Source organism: Pyxicephalus adspersus, chromosome 6 (genome assembly GCF_032062135.1).
Source record: "Pyxicephalus adspersus chromosome 6, UCB_Pads_2.0, whole genome shotgun sequence".
Lineage (NCBI taxonomy): Eukaryota > Metazoa > Chordata > Amphibia > Anura > Pyxicephalidae > Pyxicephalus > Pyxicephalus adspersus.
This window is the reverse complement of record NC_092863.1, coordinates 3,129,978-3,149,732: the sequence shown is the minus strand read 5'-3', so window position 1 is coordinate 3,149,732 and position 19,755 is coordinate 3,129,978. Positions and strand designations below refer to the sequence as shown.

General features: G+C 38.2%; 1 protein-coding gene across 7 annotated transcripts in view; it reads left to right on the top strand.

The window, feature by feature from the left end:
• Positions 1 to 19,755, top strand: part of NFATC2 (nuclear factor of activated T cells 2) — a 121,977-nt gene that overhangs the window by 50,964 nt on the left and 51,258 nt on the right. For all 7 annotated transcript variants that reach the window (XM_072414159.1, XM_072414164.1, XM_072414162.1 and 4 more), the window contains exons 5-9: positions 2,029 to 2,201; positions 4,348 to 4,488; positions 10,878 to 10,933; positions 11,385 to 11,511; positions 13,931 to 14,587. In XM_072414159.1, coding sequence (XP_072270260.1) covers positions 2,029 to 2,201; positions 4,348 to 4,488; positions 10,878 to 10,933; positions 11,385 to 11,511; positions 13,931 to 14,587 — 1,154 coding nt within the window. The remainder of the gene's footprint in view (positions 1 to 2,028; positions 2,202 to 4,347; positions 4,489 to 10,877; positions 10,934 to 11,384; positions 11,512 to 13,930; positions 14,588 to 19,755) is intronic.

The following is a 19,755-nucleotide window of genomic DNA, read 5'->3' as shown; positions in this document are numbered from 1 at the left end:
TTTACCGGCATCTCATACAAACACCGCTGCGGACCACTTCCGGTCCGCGGATGGTGGTTGGGTGCCGCTTCGTTTTCAATAATGGATCATGTACTCGCGGCCCGGTGGTTGGGGACCGCTGATCTAAACAATCATCCTGCATCATTGCAGGTGTGCAGTCATTTTTGATTGCTGCTTTTATTATTTCCTGATCTTTAGCTTTAAAGCAACTGTGTCAGAAGGATTGTTATAGCATTACATGTGTTCTAAACATTCAAACAGAATCCTTCTGTTCAATTCTGTTCACCAATACAAGCAACAAGCCTGTGGATAGATTCAAATAATAGAAGAATTCAAAGAATTATTCTCTAAAAATGAGCAAGGAAAGCTTGAATAAAAGTGAAGTTTTTGTTTTTAGCAAACAGACATGATCTTTTGTTAGGTTTTTCTGAGAATGTGATTGGTTGTAGTGAGCAGCACCTCCAACTGTGAATCATTATCCTTTTATCGGCCCCAACATTGTCCTTGTTACGCACCGGTTTAGGCATATAAACTCTGTTAGGTAATGGAAGCCAGGTCTTTGCATTTTTGTTACTGTACCTTTATATTACTCAGCAGAGTGTACATTACAAAATGTAACTTCAATCTCAGGCAAGTGGTTAACTTGTTTTCTATTTCTGTGTAAATGTCAGATTCATTAGTATTTAGCTGTTTTTTGTAGTAGTGGGTCTTTAACAGGAAATTGTTTTTTTTGTGGTGGAGTATTGCAGTTCCTATTGCGGCATCCTTCCTCCGTAGATGCATATTTGTTTTTGAATAATTTGTATAACACCGACACTAGCCTGAGCGTAAAGACAAGTGTTAAGAATCATTGAAGTCAGATTGCGGGATAGTAGTCCAGCAGGAAAGCCTAATTATCCATTAATGCTGAGCGATAAAATAGTTTATTTCTTTTTAGTTTGATATAAATATTGACCTAAAGTCTAAAAGGGAAGATTGTCTATGTTAACAGATCTATGTTACTGAAAACATCTTGAAATGATAATTGTGACTCTACATTTTGTCCTAAATCCCTCATGAAAGAATATAGATAAGTATTGATGATAGGTTTAGGGTACCCCTTCCACCGACTGCTAGTCTCACCAAAATTAAAGTGACATGGGGTTATATCACTACTTTGCTCCTTACTGTTGTCAATCCTGGGAAGGAACCTGGGGAAAAATGTAAGTATTTCTCTGCTCTTGCTTTATGCATTCAGTGCCATCTTGTATCTCTTCTATTGCTGCTTCTTAGCATCACCCCATCAGCAATTAGGAGATATCACTGACATGAGGAAGTAGGGCTTTGCTTCTCTATTAGGATGGAATCCTCCCCATAGAGACGCAATTCGGAACGGGCATGGAATATTAGTAGTAGGGAGGAAATCAGCTGCAAGGAGCCTACAGGCAATACTGGTGATTGGTGTATTGAGCACAGTGAATTACCGTTGACTCCTCTAATCTCAAATTCCAATTTCAGACATCCTGCTCAGGGACAAAAATGTCCATTTTTGGGATAATCTAATGCACACCTGTCTCCATCTTTTACAAAGGGCTGCTGCTAACATCAGGATGATACAGCAGTCTCCATTCAGTTATTTCCATTTATCCAAAAAGTTTTTTTACCCCCTTTGTTATATTAAAAAAATCACTCATATTGCGAGTCATATTTCTATATGTTTTCTATAACATAGCAAAGTTTCACAATTTGTGACTGTTAAGCAAGTAAAATCACATCAATTAATTCAGATTATCAGATTATGATGAATGCAAATGCCTGTTTTTGCAGCACAATTATAGGTGAAAAGAAAGGAAATTTAGTATTCTTATTTTGGACGATGTTTCCACGGTTCTGATCCTTTAGCAACTGTCACAGAAGTAATGTATTATCAGTTCAACTTTATTTTTCTCTATTAAGCTTTTGTATTTAACTAGTATTATTTCTTTATTTTAAAATTTGGACTCTCACTGAATATCTCACCCTAAAAACTGCTGTGTTCTCTGATGACAGAATTGATTGTGCTGGAATCCTGAAATTAAAAAATGCAGATATTGAACTGAGAAAAGGTGAGACAGACATTGGAAGGAAGAACACAAGAGTACGCCTTGTCTTTCGAGTACATATCCCAGAAGCCAGCGGAAGGATCGTTTCCTTGCAAGTTGCATCCAACCCAATTGAATGCTGTAAGTGACTTTGTTATTTACTTTCTAAAAAGCAACCCAAATATGCTGCTTTATTTTTTTTTGCATCTACCATTTTTATTATTTACAAAGAATGTGACATCACAAGATATACCTGTTCATTTTACTGGGCTGTTATGTAAAACAAACTTGACATTTGGATGCATTATATTGGTATGAAAACATTTTAAATGCTGCCAGCAGCTAAGACTGAAGCAAATGCATGCAGACAAAAAAGTGTTTGAAAGAGGCCAAAGGAAAATAGAAAGACTTGGATGAAAAAAGTGAAAGAAGGTTTATGAAAAATCTTGGGAGAAATTTATGATACGCAGAGCTTTATCCAACTAAACGTCACACAGTCAGGGTTTAGATCTATTCTAATATTATTTCTTCAAAATGATCTCTGTATTCACTTCAGTGGTGTCATATAACCTCCTTTCATACAGCACCTGCTGGGTGTAACACTTAGAGGAGTATTTCGGCTCACTTCTATTATGGAGGTATCCACATCAAGAGATAACACTGGAAATTTAAGAATAAAAACAGCCGGCAAAGCTCGTACATCCATGCACAACCTGCACAAAAGAAATTATGTAAACCATGCCTACCGTATCCAGTTCCTCATTTCTATTTAGTGCTAACCACAGAGCATATTTGAGGTGATGGTCCTTAAAGTGAACCTTTAAATTACAAATACACACAATGGAAAAACAAACATTCTATGATTAAACAAACCACAGAGGAGTTGTGGCTTTGGTAATGAACATCCATCCCTTGGAAAACGCACTCTTTATCTGTTAAAATGTAATATAGAAGATACATCTGAAATGACCTCTCCTTTGCCTCTAGAACTTTGAATCACTTTACTAAAACAAGTTTGCCAATAAGAATTTGTTTCTCCAGCTTTGCTGATTTGTAGTTCCAAGTCAAATACTGAAAAGTAGCGAAGCTACCGATTCAACAAAACAGAGTTTTTCTTTAGAGCAGGGGTGTCAAACTCAAATACACAGAGGGCCAGAATTAATAACTTGGACAAAGTTGCGGGCCAACCTTAAAATTTCTTAAAAAATTGAGAAAATATTTCTTTCTCATTAGATATAAACCCTTTTCAAATGGAAACAAAGAGGTTTTGCCTTACATTCAATCTAGAACAAGCTTATGATAGATAAAGAAACATTTTTTAAAATTTTATTTAAGAAAAAATCTTATGTCTCTTTCTCTATTTGTAGCCTTCTGAGTTAAATTTCAATGGTAACCTTTTAGCACAGGCTAACAATAATAACAATATTCTTCTATGAAAATCCAACCATTCAAGTCCATGCCTTGGAGTACCAAGGAAAAGTACAGCTGAGGGGGAGTGCTGGAAATACCAGACGTGGTCAATGCGGAGCTAAATCTTATTAGTGGCCCGCCGCTGAAACTCCCTCTTCATTGAAATAACGCCGCTACTGAAATTCCTGGCATTATTTGCATCTATAAAACCATCCAATGCGAGGCCACACATAGGCAGAGAGCCCGCTGGTCTATTGACGCGAGTGATGCTGGGAATTGTAGTAGCGGCGCTATATTAATGCAGCGGTGGCCGGCTGCAGATCATATTTAGGATTCCTTTTGGGGCCAATAAAAAGGACGTTGGGGGCCAGGGTTTGACACCCCTGCTTTAGAGATTTAATGATTACTGATAATGTTTTGCACTATGCTGTGATAAGATGAGATGAGAAGACAATGATATTCTGCACAAAATCTGTGTCACCATATAAAGTGTTACATTCAAAAGAATAAAATAAATCACTAATCTGCTGAGAGCTTCAGGTTACAGATGTAAAAAGAATAATACTTTAAAAGATATTGGAGGCTGTATGATTTGGTCTACAGAAGCATTAAGATATTTGTTTTGAGTCGGTAACCTAACACAAAGGATGTAAGTATATGCACGGGACCAATATAGCATTGGGTAACACACTAATATCAGTAGGCATTAAGATGTAATGCAAATTTTGGTCATTCAATATCTGATGATGGCAAAGTTATTTAGGTGTAAATTTATGTATCAGAAATGAAAGAGGTTCTCTAATAGTAGGTAAACCATGCTTTATATAACATATTTATTTTCCAGCGCACTCAAATTTCAATGTCTTTTTCTGTCCAGCTCAACGATCTGCTCATGAACTCCCTTTGGTAGAAAGGCAAGACATTGATAGCTGTCTTGTGTATGGTGGGCAACAAATGATTCTGACTGGGCAGAATTTTACAGCTGAGTCCAAAGTTATCTTCACAGAAAAGACACCAGGTAAGTCATGGCACGCAGTAGGTATACATGTCTTTATAAGCACATTTTAAGGCCTGGCTAAACCTGTAACTGAACAAGGAAAACTCCATAGGTTACCAGTTGATAAGTTAATACAGGTAGTGTATAGAAACCAATGGGTGGACAGAATATCTGTTTCCTTGGCCAAATGCGGGGGGTTGAGTCACAGGTGACACCTGAAATAGGAAGAACAATACATTCCCAGTTTCCCTTCATTACAGTTAAAAACGTGTGTACCCCAAGACAGCATAGGTCACAGAACGTAAGACGTCAAGCTTCTAACAAAAATCTAAAATGTATGAGAGGTCCTAGCTGTGTGGGTCGATTTATAGCTATGGCTAAGCACAGCTACACAATGGCTTCTTGATTTAGTAAAGTTAATTTCTGAAGGTAATACCTGTAATTTTCACTAATCAACATGACTGCTTTAGGATTTTTCCATTTTAATTTTGGGTTTAGTTGGGCTTTAAGAAATTCTGAATGCATTCTATCAAAGTCGGTCCTTCTTTGCTTCAACTCAAAAGTGAAAAGGGAGAATAGAGTTTAGTAAACCTGGCAGATCAAGTGATGTTCGTTCGGTTCATCAAGGTGGGCAAGAAGAAACAAACAATTCAGCGTCAGCTTTCTGCATGGTTTCTATATCTTAGAATGATGTGCGCTGACTGGCCTGAATCCACTTTACTTGTAATGGAAGACACGTCAATATCTACAGTCTGTTCGCTATACGGTGACCTTGTTTGCAGGATATGAATGTAATACCTGCTTTGTGCCAAATAATATTTATATAAGATATACAAAGAAAGATTTATTTCCATATCAACATTTTGATGTCCTTTTTTTGTTGTTGGGTTTCCTCATTGAATGTAAACTCCAGTCTTTATTGATACCAGTTATTTGTTTTAGTACTCCATGTTAGAGAGCTGCAGTTGTATAGAGAGGCTGTAACTAAACACAGACTTATGTTGTTATAACATTAATGTGTCTGGCATCCCGTCTCACCATTACCTTGCATAAATCTCAACAGCAGTGAAGGCAGCCTGAACTTTCTCTCTCTCTCTGATGTCATTGGGATATCCCAAGAAAACATTGCAAAACAGGAAAAAAACTAAGAGCTCTGATTAAAAAACAAAACTGCTGCAAGCCAGTTGCCATAGCTTTGAGAAACGCAGGGAGACCGGGTGGAATCCAGTGTTTTGGAAGGTTCCCCCATGACACAGTCCTTTGGAATCTTACAGATGGTAAATCCTCATTAACACAACAATCCAACGCATTTGCTCCATCCTTTCTGGCACAAGTACCATACGGGGGCGCAAATGGACTCCAGCCCAATTTTCTCCTATGAAACTACAATTCTTAAAGAGCATTTTTTCTTTTCTTTTTGGAATACACCATAGAAAGAAAAGCACGTTGAAAAGCTACTCGGATGTTCTGTTAATCTGGCGTAGCAATAGAAATTCCCTATTCTCTGACTGACTCACAGGCTCCTTGTGACTCATGTTATTGCTTTCTGGTTCCCAGCATTCTGGATAAATGTATGGGACTGTGTTGTATTTTTGTAAAAAGATAGGGCCCACCTGCTCAGATGACTCTCTTGACATTGGCAGTGATTTGATAAGCAACGTGCTCCAACCAGATTTAAAGCCCAGGTGAAAATGAAACTTTTTCCAGCTCTCATATTAACCCCTTCCTATCCAAAAGAACTTTTCTATTAGTCTATCGATCATGTCCAGTCCATTCACTCATTTTAATTTTAAAAGTGTCATTCACTTCTGGATCCTGAAAGGATCTCATGTGGACAAATATTGACCTGGATCTATATCATACAGGCAGTGACAGAAGTGCCCCACTCTGAAAAAAAACAAATTTAGGAAATACAAAGGAGTATTTAGGAAAAGGTTTTTATTATACATTTTATATGGAAAGCATTAGTTAGAGAGAAAACTTAGCTGCCCAGGAACTAACTTTAATCTTTTCATTTATCTTAAAGTAGTCCAAGTATTGATAGATGGTTTACAAATAGTTGCTAGGTCTATTCATATTTTGATACACTTCTGTGAACCCTGTTGAAGGGGGAGAGTCTGTATCCATAAATGTGTTATTCTACACATCCCAATCAAAGTTAGTTGAACTCATTACACAATGTTTCGTCACTCATATGGCTTCTATTTTTGGACCACTTCTCTTTCTGTCTGCTCTTTAGACTAGTCAGATTGCAAAAGATGAATTGAATAAATCATTTCAAAATGATAGAAGATTCTTTCATTTTTTTTCTTTTCATTTCTTTCCAAATAGCACGGTAAAATCTAGTTACAAAACATTCCCTTGGAGTCTACGACCCCTGATTAATTCCATGAACAAGTCTCAGTTGGTTTCTTCTCCATATTTATTATTGTCATACTTAGGACTTTCAATTCCACTTAAAAAATTTTGTAGACAATTTTAATCCTCAGTGATACACCCGTAGACACCTGGGGCACCTGGGCTTGGTGTGTGGCCCAGTAGCCCACGCACCTTAATGCAGGATAGACATTTAATGAGTCCTAATGAGCAAAATTCCTGCTTGTCTATCCATCTGTGTCTCTTTGGAGCCTCTTATGTGCACCAGTGCCACAATCTGGGCACAAGATAATTCACCCCAAATGGTCCATTGCCATAGTACCTACCTGGAGCTCCTAAATACTTATCATATATATTCCTTTTTGGGTACTCCCAATATACCAAACAGGGACAGCATACATTTTGTATCTCACACTCACACATAGAAAGCTGTTTTTGGCATCTGTGAATCAGTCAGTTTCTCCTCTTAACAAAATCATTATTGAGCAAGTTAATTCTGTATTTGTAGCGTGTACTGTTACAGAAATACTTTTTCCTTTGAGAAAAATTCATAGATCTTGCTATGGCCATACAACCATTATATCTGTAGTCTGCATGTTTTTGGTTACAGGATATTATCATGCCATAACTGTACATTTTCTGAATCACCCACTGAAAAGGTTTTCAATGGGAAATGCAGCACCAATGAAAACCAAAACCAGTGAATAAAACTTGTTAAATGAATATGGCGGGAAGTCCAACAAACTACTCTTCTTTACAAGCTTTTCTGTTCCCTTTCTAATCACACAGTTAGCACCCTTTTTATATATCTCATGGTTTGGCTGCATGTACAGTTTAGTTGCTAAACCGCATTACTTGCCGTCAAGTGACTCATCACTCTCAATAGCAGAAGCCTGATGAAAAGATAAAAAGTATAAAATTTGGAGCAGGAAGTCAAAAGAGGTTGATAGTTTCGCTGGCAAATTTTCTGAGAATCCAGCTACAGTTAGAAGTTAAAGTGAACCAGTTCTTCTCACAGCAGAGGTGCAACACTGGCATTTCTATTATTTGCCCTTACACTCTCCTGTTGCTGCTTCTCCTTGTAGAGGTTGGCTAAAGAAAGCAGAATATATTATCAAATCTTTGAAATCTGGGTTGAAGCTACCCATCCTTCGAACTGGGAGTTTACTATGAGCATGCTTATATGATGCATAGGTATCTTTCCTAGGACTTTGCTTTTATTCTGGCTATTGCCTAAACCTAAATTCTCTACAACTAAATGTTCTCCAGCAAGTATAATGTGAGCCAGGAGACATCCCTACCAGATAGTATTTGTAGCCTATTTTCACAAGTTTTATCCCTTGAAAAACACTGCAAGTACCTGTTGGTCCTGTCAACCTGATCTGATAAATATGTCTCTGATGCACTGAAATATCAATGTTCATAGCTTTGCATGAGCAGCCCCTTGTTGGTCTACACAACAACCCCCATCATGTTATAGCACTGGGAAGAGGAAAGGGAGTTCTTTAATCCAGCGGAGAATTGGGCAGGGCTGACACCACTAGAGTAGGAAGCAGCTACATTTCTGGCCGTATCAACAGGAATTGTTCTGCAGAATTTTGAATAAGATAAGACATAGGGAAATGTGCAAAGGGAGAATTTTGCCCACATTTATGGCTCACATACATTAGACAATCCTCCTTTTGATTCTACCTTAATGTTGAACTTTTTATTCTTCTGCAGCAGTAAACTGTCATCTCAGCCTTATAGAAGTCTCATTGTAACCACCCATTATGTCTTCTTATTGCTCAACAAATGACAAAAGCTATTTATATACAGTAGTTCTATAAATACTAACAAATTAGGTCACTTGATTGTGGTGGTTGTTTTGCTTTTGCAAAGGTTAGTTCAATTTTTTTTTGTTCTTGTTCTTGTTCTTGTTTCACCGTGTTTCTAAATGTATAAGTTATACTTAAAATAGAAAGTATTTCTATAGTTTTAGGTCAAACATAAATTAACTTTAATCTGCTTGATATAAATGCCAGCCATCACTTGATTGTACTACCACACACACTGCAATCCATGCACAGTCTTTTCTTTTGAAATGCAAATCGATCACTAAACTCGAGAACAGTTTTTTTTGATCGATAGACTTCCAAAATAAAAAATGGGTATCTGATCAATGCTGTAAAAAGTTTGAATGGATATCAAACAGTTAATAGTCTGATGCAGCACTAGAAAGAAAACCTTGCTCTGGGCTTAAAGGGGTTACAGAGCCAGAAAATACTGTTCTCCAAAAGAGAAGAATCTTCCGAAAGAAAGCAAAGGTCATTTTAAAGATCAAGGCTACTTGGCTTTACTTCTTGGAAACTAGATCTGCCATTGAATGATACGTTGGCTACTTTTTCAAGACTCATCAAGCAATTGGTGATGATAAAGTTCAGCCTTGGTGAGAAGAAACAAAAAAAGGCTTGATTGTGCGAACAGCTGAAAAGACTGACATCATTGTTTTAATTTGTTCAGAAAAATGGAAACAGTTGAATTGTGCCAGTAACACCTAATTTGTTGCTTCACCTATGAGATAAGAGAAAGCTGCCCTTTTGTTAAGGCTTAGCCTTGGTAATCCAAAAACCAAGGCATTTCGGTTTAATCCACCTCAGTTTTTTCACGCTTGTGTTGCTCATACAGATTGCATGACGCAGTTTGTGGCTCTGGTCCGGTGCATAATGCAAGTGTTTAGCGTTTCCCAGTTCTTTGCTTTACTGCCAACCCTAATACTTCTCGGCCTAAGGAGAGTTGGCTTTTTCAACACCCTCATCAAGTTTAATTGGTTTAGTGAAACCATACTTTATAAAAAAGTTTCTGGACTGGTATTTCAGGAGCCATTGTTGTATCATCATTTAACACATTTAACACAGCATTGCCACACCAGGGAAATATGAATTCCCGAGCTGCATCCTGGTTCCAGTTATAAGTCTCAAAATATCAAAAATATATTGAATCATCATGCAAGCCAAGCAACCAGCATATATTTCAGCACAGGTTTCTGTTAATGAACTGATAGGTCATACACCAAGGGCCGTAAGGAGACCCTGCCTTTTCCACCTGCCCTTCACCTCCTATAAACCATAGCATAGACTTCTAAATTATGATGAGGCATACTATATATTTACACACGGCAGTCCTTTACCAAGATTTCATTGGGGAATCTCTCTCAGGAATACATATGTTCAACATCTGTGGTCCATGGAAATGCATGGTAATGGCCTCACATTTCAATATGGTGGTCCATGCAGGAGGGGATGTCTTTACAATAGTGTGGGTTGCACACTAAATAGATTTATATAATATAGCCATATTAGAAATTAATTAAAATTAACTGAAAGGATGGCATCGTCTAACACATCTCAGCACCGTCTCACTGACGTCTGAATATGTTTTTTTATTTTTGCAAATGGTGTGCTTGTGAAAACTTTTTGTCACTGTTTGGGGACTGCCCATTGTAGACTACTTTGCCTTTCCAATGGGTCCTGCCTTGTCCCTTGGTTGTTGATATTTCCCCTCTGATACCCAAATAAACACAAACATTTTTGCTAGATATTTCAGAACAACAGGTCACAATAATGGGGGGGCCAATGTCCGTGCTTTTGGAACTCTGTATTAAGGTCAAATGAGGTGATGACGAGGGTGAAATCTGATGAGGAGTATTTTGGCTTGTGGGGAATAAAAATGAACAAGGAAATTCTAATAGCAAAAAATAAAACTAGAGGGCATTTAGTCTTAAGTGCTTAAAAATCATCTTTCTGCATTTGCTTGTAACTTAACAACATGAATATTCTTCCTTCATTGAAACATGAATCCAAAAATTGCTGATGATTCTGTTTTGCAGATGCTGCTTATATATCTGATGCCCCACACACTGTTATTATATGTTAGCTGTACATTGCATGTAATATATACATTCAGGACATTCCTAAAATAATATTGTTAATCCATGTATTAGGTGTCTTAGGTGTATTAGAAAGTAAAGGTTCTTTTTGGTTTTTTTTGTTTAGATGGCCAGCAAATTTGGGAGACTGAGGCAACGGTGGATAAAGACAAAAGTCAGCCTGTAAGTGTTATATAACAACATAGTTCCTAATTTTAAGATGGGCAAGAGAGCGACCAAATTTGTTGCAGAACATATTTCTAGCTTCACTCCTCTTCCTTCATCTGATAAAACATAAGGATCAAAAAAGGAGCAAAAAAAACACATTTCTTAGATTCGCCTCTGTCTGGCACCAACCTACTACTTTCTTTCTTTCTAAGCTATTTTGTGGCTTCTAGAGACCTTCGATCTCTGCTCATCTTTTCTCACCATGACTCCTTTCTAACCTCAACATTGGGTCTTCTTTCATTTGCTGCACAAACGATGCTCCCCTGACCATAACTGTACCACAAATGCGGACATTTTCAGTCTTATTCCTAAAGACAGAAAATCCATTGAAAGTGTTTTAAAAATGGATTACACTGCATTGTACATACTGTGTAATGAATGCATCTACTTTCCTCTTTTATTTCAGAGCATGCTGTTTGTGGAAGTCCCTGAATACCGCAACAAGCATATCACCTCTCCGGTGAAAGTGAACTTCTATGTTATCAATGGAAAAAGGAAAAGGAGCCAGGCTCAGCACTTCACCTACCACCCAGGTAAGGAAAGGGAGCAAGCATGCTTTAATATCGCTAAGGTTAACCCACAGATTGATAGGAACAACATGGAACCTACAACAACCCTGCTGCTGACATACATAAATTTTTATGTAAAGGGTGAAGCAAATTCTGTGGTGCATTTTCTTCATTCTGTATGTTCAATAAGCAATATTAAATTTCCTCATACATATCTGCAGAAATGAATACAGTCACTCATTCATGTATATTAGGTATGGTGGTTTAACCTTTGCTTGCGTTAGAATATTGGTCATTAGGGCATCACAATTTATATATACTAGCTGCGATTCAAGCTGATTCATTAAACCCATGACCCCAAACAGGCCACTTGCTTTATTGTGGTATTTTCGCCCTCCTTTGATTTAAATGTATACCTTTTTGCCCCCTTTGTGCACAATAATTAATTATTATTATATTCATACAGTAACCATGGTCATATTCTGTGCGGGTTGGGAGATATAAAGATGTTTTATACTTTCATCTAAGAACACCATTACTGCTGAAACTAAGAGAAGTGTCCCTAAAGCAGAAATACATTTGCAACCAGATTGGGCTTTATTGTGGAAAGGGACAGATAATGACCCTTCTGCAATAACAAAAATACCAACTGATTGGCTCTGTTCATCTGTCAGAATCACTGACCCCATATACAGCTCAGCATAGGAATCCGGAATACCTGACACATCCCAGCTTCCCTTGTGGCTGATGGGACTCAATGAACCCCATCGTGGCCAAATATTAATACAAGGAAGAGAACAAGAAAAAAAGATGTCTGCAACCATGATGGAATTGGCACAGGTGAATGTAAAAAGGGTAATATTCTGCTTAATAGCTTAACTCAACGCAGATCCAATGGGGCTGATTTATAAATTTTCTTCAAGACTGGAGTTGAACCTGGGTGATTCAGCAAACCTAGAATAGATTTTCTAAAAATCATTTGCTATTAGTTTCCAAATGTTTCAGTCCTGGACCAGGTTATCCCAGGTTTGCTGGATTGATTACTCAAGTTCTCCCATTATAGTTTATTTTTTAGTGAGCTTTAATAAATCAGGTCCAATGTATTTTTTTCGCAGCTCATTTATGTACCTGAATCAATTGATAGCAATTAGATTGAAAAAGTGAAACTACAGGGTATCAAAGTATTGAGTAAAAAACCTATTTGATAGGGCCCATGTGCAGGCACACTCAACTTCAGCTTATTTCCTCTCACCGCTGAATAAAGCCAGTGGGAGGGTCAAATGTGACCATGTGACATCCAAAATAGGACGAACAATGGATGCCAGGTAAGATTTGCCAGCATTATATTTCATAGCAATGGTGAAGAAGAATAAGGTCTCAATCTTAGTTCTGCGATCTTGCTGAGTATATATAAAAAAAAGTATAAATCTCCAAAATTCTTGGACTGAAGTTGCCAGTATATTGGAAGGTAACATAGCGCCAGAATTATTCATACAATCAGCACATGAAGATGAAGCAGGATGTGACTACTTCCAAGCAAAGTGCAGTGTATATTGACTGTCTTGTTAACCACAGGGAGCGGTTAGCCCCACTTTACATGTTTTACCCATCATAATCCATTTTCCATAAAAGCAGGAAGCAGGTCTTCTTGTTGGTCTTCTGATTGTTTAGAGACATGTTGGCAGTTTTGATCTTGATGGGATTTTATGTCAAATGAAAATAGGCATTCCTTTTCTACAAATATTTCATCTTGATTTTTATTAAAAACATGTGTCTATTCCCTTGTGGTCATCAGAATGTTAACTAGTCCTTGTCTATTTGTTTGGGTGTAGACCCGCCGACAGAATAAAGTTTATTTCCCACTGCTGGTACTACTTAGACGAGGAAACCCATCTTGAATAAATTGATCTGCCAATGTTTTATTATGCTATAGCAAAACCTTGTACAGATGTCTAATACTTGTCACTCCAAATGACTGTTAGGGATTGTTTGGGGTGATTGCAAGCAGCTCATTCTGTTCACACTGTATTAAACGTCTGGAGTCTCTGGACACCTGGGATGACCTGGGTGAACGATCTCTGCATTCTGTGCAGACCATTAATATGCCAGGCTTCATGGTTTCACTTAAGTAACCATGCAGATTTGTGTTTTTTTCACACTACAGCATGAGTCATTTGAACCTCTCCCACCACAATCCTAACAAAGTTAGTTAAAAAGTATTGTGTTTTGGAATAGCATTTATTTTTAACTAGTAACTGTCTTTCCTTTGTTACTGACGACCTGGAGAAATTCCAGGACCCAGGTAGGCAACATGCAAAATATCTGGTAAATATATTGTTGGCATTGCCCGTTTTAAATGAAGGAATTTGTTCTCCAAACATTTTAAACTTTAGCAAGTTTGGATTATTTACTTATATAATTTTTTTTTATATTTGTATTTTAGTGCCATCCATTAAAACAGAACCTCTGGATGAATACAATCCTGCCATGGTGGCCAGCAGTGCACACAGTACCCTGGGGTCGGTCCCACAGAGTTACTATTCGCAGCACCCACTGAGTAATAATTCTCCTTCCTGCTTGGTGGCTAACTTGGTTTCCTGTCAGCAAGTTCGAGGTGGTCTTCCATCTCCCGATTCTCGATATCCTCAACAGAGTCCATCCGCCAATGTCTATCAAAGGAGCAAAAGTCTAAGTCCAGTCAGTCATCTAGGCTTTCATCAGCCTCCTCTGGTGGCTTCTCATATCACTGTTCCTGATGCTCACAGATCGGTTCTCGTCCACGCTGGCTCTCCCGTCCATTCTGCAGCCAATCCACAGCCATCTCCAGTCATTCATTATTCTCCCACCAATCACCAGATGAGGTGTGGAAGTCACCAGGAGTTCCAGCACATAATGTGCTCCGATTTTGCTCCCAGTCTGTCCCGGCCTAACCAGGCACAGAGAATAAGCCCTAGTTCCTATCCAACAGTAATCCAGCAACAGTCCACCAGCCAGAGGTCTCCAAAAAACATCCCTCCAGGAGCAGAGCAGAAGGAAATATTACCTTCTGGTGTCACTGTAAAGCAGGAGCAGAACCTGGACCAGGCATATCTGGATGACGGTAAGAAAAAATCCTGGTGTTTTGTAGAGTTAAACATTAATAGCACATGGTCTTATGTGGAAGTATAAAGAGGAATAAAGAGGAATGATCATTTGTATTGAGTGGCAGCCAGTTTGATATATAAGGTGCAGCTGGTTATCACACTTTGCTTTTTATCTGCACTCTACACTTAACACTGACCAATAATGCTTTTTCAGACTATGATACTATATATACTACACTATATGTATATATATATATATATATATTATAAGTCTGATTTATAGAAAGTCTTATCCAGAAATGGACACTTTAATGGCATTCCAGATAATTCTGTTACATTAGTTAAAGAAGCTGAATACTGAACCTGAATACCTGCCTGCCTCAGTTATCTCCCAGAATGATCCCCCCAAAATCCACACTTTTGGGAGTTTTGTTCTCTTGTGTCTCCTGCAGCACACTCTGGTACTTCTTGGTGATTGTTTTATTATTACAAGACTCAGCAGAGACAAAAAAAGTAAGTAGGGGGTAAGTCAGGAGTCCTGCAAGGGACATAAAGGATCTCCCAGAAGTGCTGGTTTCCCAGCGGATGCCATTGATGAGTTAGTGGCATAGGTGGTAGAAGTTTAAATGTTCAGTGGCATAAGGTAAGTGCTGCGTTTCTAATTTTTACAGATATTTGCATTATTGAGAACATGCACTGGTAGGCTACACAGGTTAGCTTTAATCATAATTTACTGATTACACAAAAAGTCCTAAGGGTAATTATTGGTCTTTAATTAAACGTATACCAACCTCTAGCCTGTGTACTCTAGTTTAGCTTTGGCACTCACCACCCATTGGTTGGTCCGGATAAAATCTGTAATTCCACAGCAATATAAAATCCAATATATCTCTTCCCTCAGTCATTGCATGGTTAACAAGCCTGACTTTCCTCTGGAACATTCAAACGACATTGATTTGTAATGGTCGTAGCTTGAAACCTTCACACTGTGTTTTCCATGTTACATGTTGGCACCTCATCTGAAGTGGATGGATTATTCTGATAGGCTGCAACAAGTGGCTTTAGTTCTTTATGCGGGGATTTTCTGTTATTACAACGTGTTATTACACAGTCAGGCCATAATTTCACCGGTCATAAACTACAGATACATTGTTAGAAAAATAAATGTTACATACAAAATTCTGGCATTGTTGAGGAGGAAGGAAGATACAATTCAGTTTTATCCTATCGGTCAGGCTGCAGAATTAGATTTCTGGATTCCTTGCTTAACTTGTTTTTTATGTAAAGAGACCCTGTATTAAAATACAAAGTCCGCTTCTGTGTTACCCCCTTCACACCAACAAGTCAACCACTACCAGCTAGCTCACCAAAGTGCACCCTGGCAGGATCATGAGGTATTTTCCATGCTGCGTCCACTTATTGAAGTCATTCTTTGATATTTGAGGGTTGTTGCTGTGTACAGAACAATTATAAAGTTCATTTCACATTTCCTTCTCTTTCTGATAAATACAGTTACTTCAATACAGATAAGAACACATACAGCTTCAGGCCACTTATTATCATGGCTGCACACAAACAGTGGCACATTGACATCTACACTGTTGTATCTTTGTTGTAACCCTGCAGGCCATTCTACCAGCTTCAGATGTAGACTATAGAACGCTGGTGTCTGGGTTCTTCCAGCAGCCCTTTGGCAGCACTCTTACCGTGGGAATCATGCTTCGAAAATCTCTGAGAAGGGAAATAATGGTTTGCAATATACACAATGCAGAAATCTCAAGTTTGCAAGTCTAGCATTTTTTCCTGCAGCTAATATTCTTTGCAATGTATTACTTTTCTTAGGAAATGAATCTTCCTGTGGGGTAGTCACTCACATGTTACATGTACATGTCTGAGCACATGATAAAATCCTATAGTCCACATGTGATTGTGCAGTGTTCTGTACCACAGCACCATAACAATCCAGCCTTCCATACCGATGAACTGCTGTGTTAAATGTTCTGGCTGCTTCTCTATTATAAAGGAAAAGAAGCAATGTTGTAGCAGCTACAGGTGCAATCATCCTTAGCTCATTCTCTTGCACAGAAAAATGGAAAAGCGGAAAATCCTAGCAATTCGTTGCTGATTTTTTGAGACATTTGCATCATTTAAATGACAGGGTCTTCCCAAATATATAATACAGCTGCTGATGACTGAGTGTTTTATAGTTGTTTAGAGAATGATTGTGGTCAGTTGCAAATCACCTAGGGATCTAAAGTGTGGCATCTCAACATTTGGTTAAATAATCTCAAATGATTCCATTTCTAAGAATATTTTATATTTAGGTATATTGAGTCTTGTTTTCACACATGCACAGGGATGATCACATCCATATCTTGTTTTACCAAGCTGGGGCTGTGATCTGACCCACTAAGCTGCACCAATCTGTGCTGTACTACAGTGGAGGTCATGGATATGTTTGTGCTGCCTGCAAGACTTCATGTACAGGACTGCAAATCCTTTGGCAGGTCACACAGTCCCATACATGTAATATATTATACTGCTTGCCTGGGGATCACCTATTGATCAGTGGATGGAGGTCTGATACTATGTTCCTGTCAGCCATGCAGTCCTGCCAATTGTCTTGCTAATTAGAGATATGATATAATAGCACAGGAGGAGAAAGCTGACTTTCTATCTCAGTGGGAGGTAGGAAAACATGAAGTCACCGGTCCTTCCCTGCACGCTCCCTTTATGAGGGATCTCAATGTGCCTCTGGATGACATCATGTTCCTCTCTGCTTCTTTTTACATTTGTAGATTCTCTTTTATCCTTAGAAGGATGGTAAATCCTGACAAATTCACTTCCGATCCAGCTGTCTATTTTCTGAATGTCCCGTCGCTGGCTAAGCCGTAGACGGCCAATATGGAGCCAGTTAAGCCCATTTGAAATTTGCGATTGCTGTAAAGATAGTCGATGGCCCCGAGACATGTCTGCTTCATAACATTCCAGCTGATTATAAAAGTCTCTTTCTTCTAAAAAACAAAAATAACGCAGAGCTGTTGTATAATGACTCGATCTGTGTTCCGTGGCCTTTGGTCATTTGGCATGTCTAGATTGCGCTACACTTCTGTTTCTGGATTGTTGACTCTTCTCGTTTGTTACTTAGAACACTGAGAATTCTTTGGATGTGGGTTGGGATGGCCGTGCTTCTCAGATTGTCATTGGGGCCCTGGATGGTGATGTGCAAGAACAAGTTGGAAAGAAAACGCTGGTGTCCTTGGTTTTTACTAGGGCTCTGTTAGAGGGGTCACCCCACACTTTCTGCATTGCTGCCAAAGTTTTATTAGATAGGAAGTGATGGAAAATCTCCTGAGAAGTGAAAACGCTTTATTTTAGAAGAATGATCCTTAGATTTTATTTCTCTCTGTGGCTCTCGCAAAGAAAAAACAAAACAGACGTCTTTAAATCCTTCCCTTACTCCATACAGAACTAAGAGATAACATTTGGGTTCGACATTGCCTATGCAATGCACTTTATTTTTAATAACTATACCTGAGACAGGGGAAGTACCCAGACACAAAGTTTTACTTTTTCTGCTTTCTGTCTTTTTTAGCTTCTATAAAGCAAGCTTTATCTTTGCTAAGATTTTAGAAACCTAAGAGGACCATCATTTATTTATAGTGCTAGGCTGAATTGCTTGTTAGCTTTCTAAGATTGTTAGTTACTAGGCACACATTGGGCATTTAGACATGCTTTGTTTCTTTGAAATTGGCCGATTCTGACTGATCATTTGCATTGTTCCCAGGCAGCAATCCGCAGGATTTAACAAATAGGCCCTGGGAGTTCCATGGGAGCCAAATGTACAGAATCCCCAGGTCTCAGCAGTGTTTAAACAAATATATTCAGAAATAAATCAGAAACAGGGTTGTCACTGGGAATAGATGGGGTTCCAGCATCTTTGGCAGGTTTTTGCTTTAAGTGCCTATGGGTTGGCTTCCAATTTGGCATTTCCCGTGTAGACAACCTAGGAGGAATTATTTGTGTAATGGTTTCATCAGACTACTTTGGTATTTTAACCCTGTATGGTATTTTCAGTTTTTAAATATACCTTGGCAAATTGCACATACATGGCGTTGGCTATACGATAATATTACAAGTGTGCCTTGCCATAAAGCACTTGAAAATCTGCTTTATATACTTTTAGTGTAATCCTAGGACTTTGTTATGTCAATGTTTGGAGATGCATAGTAACATAAACATACTTTTCTCTAATTGTGCAGTGATCACTGTCACTCGTCTCCTCATTGGCCTTATAACATTTTATTGCCGAATTTAGTCATTTGTTATTTCGGTGTTGCCAGAAGACTCACAATTACTGTTATCCTCTGCTAATAACTTTCAGGTTACTCAGTTGAAGGCCAGGATGCTTCAGTGCATGCAGATTTAAAAAGCAATAAAACAACTTTATTTGCACTAACATGTTTTTACTTGGTGATAAGGGATAGCTGCTGGCTTAGGTTAAGGCAAAAAAATACATTAGAGCAACCAGTCCAAAATAAAAAGAGATGTTAGGTTCCACTTTGTGGGTATTTCATGGACTCATAGTGTATAATATATTTATTTATTGTAAGATTATTTGGGATATTTTTCAGCATGTGAACTCATTTGAAATGCCAGTCAGATGTTTTGCACTGAGCAGGGTTACTGATTACCATCAAGACATCTTGTGATAGCAGAACATTCACACATGATTTCATGAGTCTTGGCAGTGGCTGTTTGATTGTTATTTCAATAATGACAACTTCTGCTTCAACACCACAATCTTCACTTTTGTATTTTGTTTCTCATGCTTGCACATTTGTAAACTTTAATCCCCTTCCATTCACAGCATTGAAGTGTAATCGGGGTTCACTTTTGATATTGCACTCTTTTCACACTTTTCGCTAATCAGGTATCACTTTCCACATAGGCGATATCTCTCTTTACATCATCAGAATCATCATTACACAGTGACCATGAGAGACCTTATAACCGTATATAACCATATAACCTTATAATCATGTCCCTGCTGTTTTATGTATTAGTGTTCATTGTTGGTTGTGATGCATTTATAAAACCTGCTTTTAGGTGTTGTGTGTCTATTGTCTTTTGCTTTACACTCATTGCAGTTTTGTCCCTTTTTTGCAAACTTTGGAGTTTACAC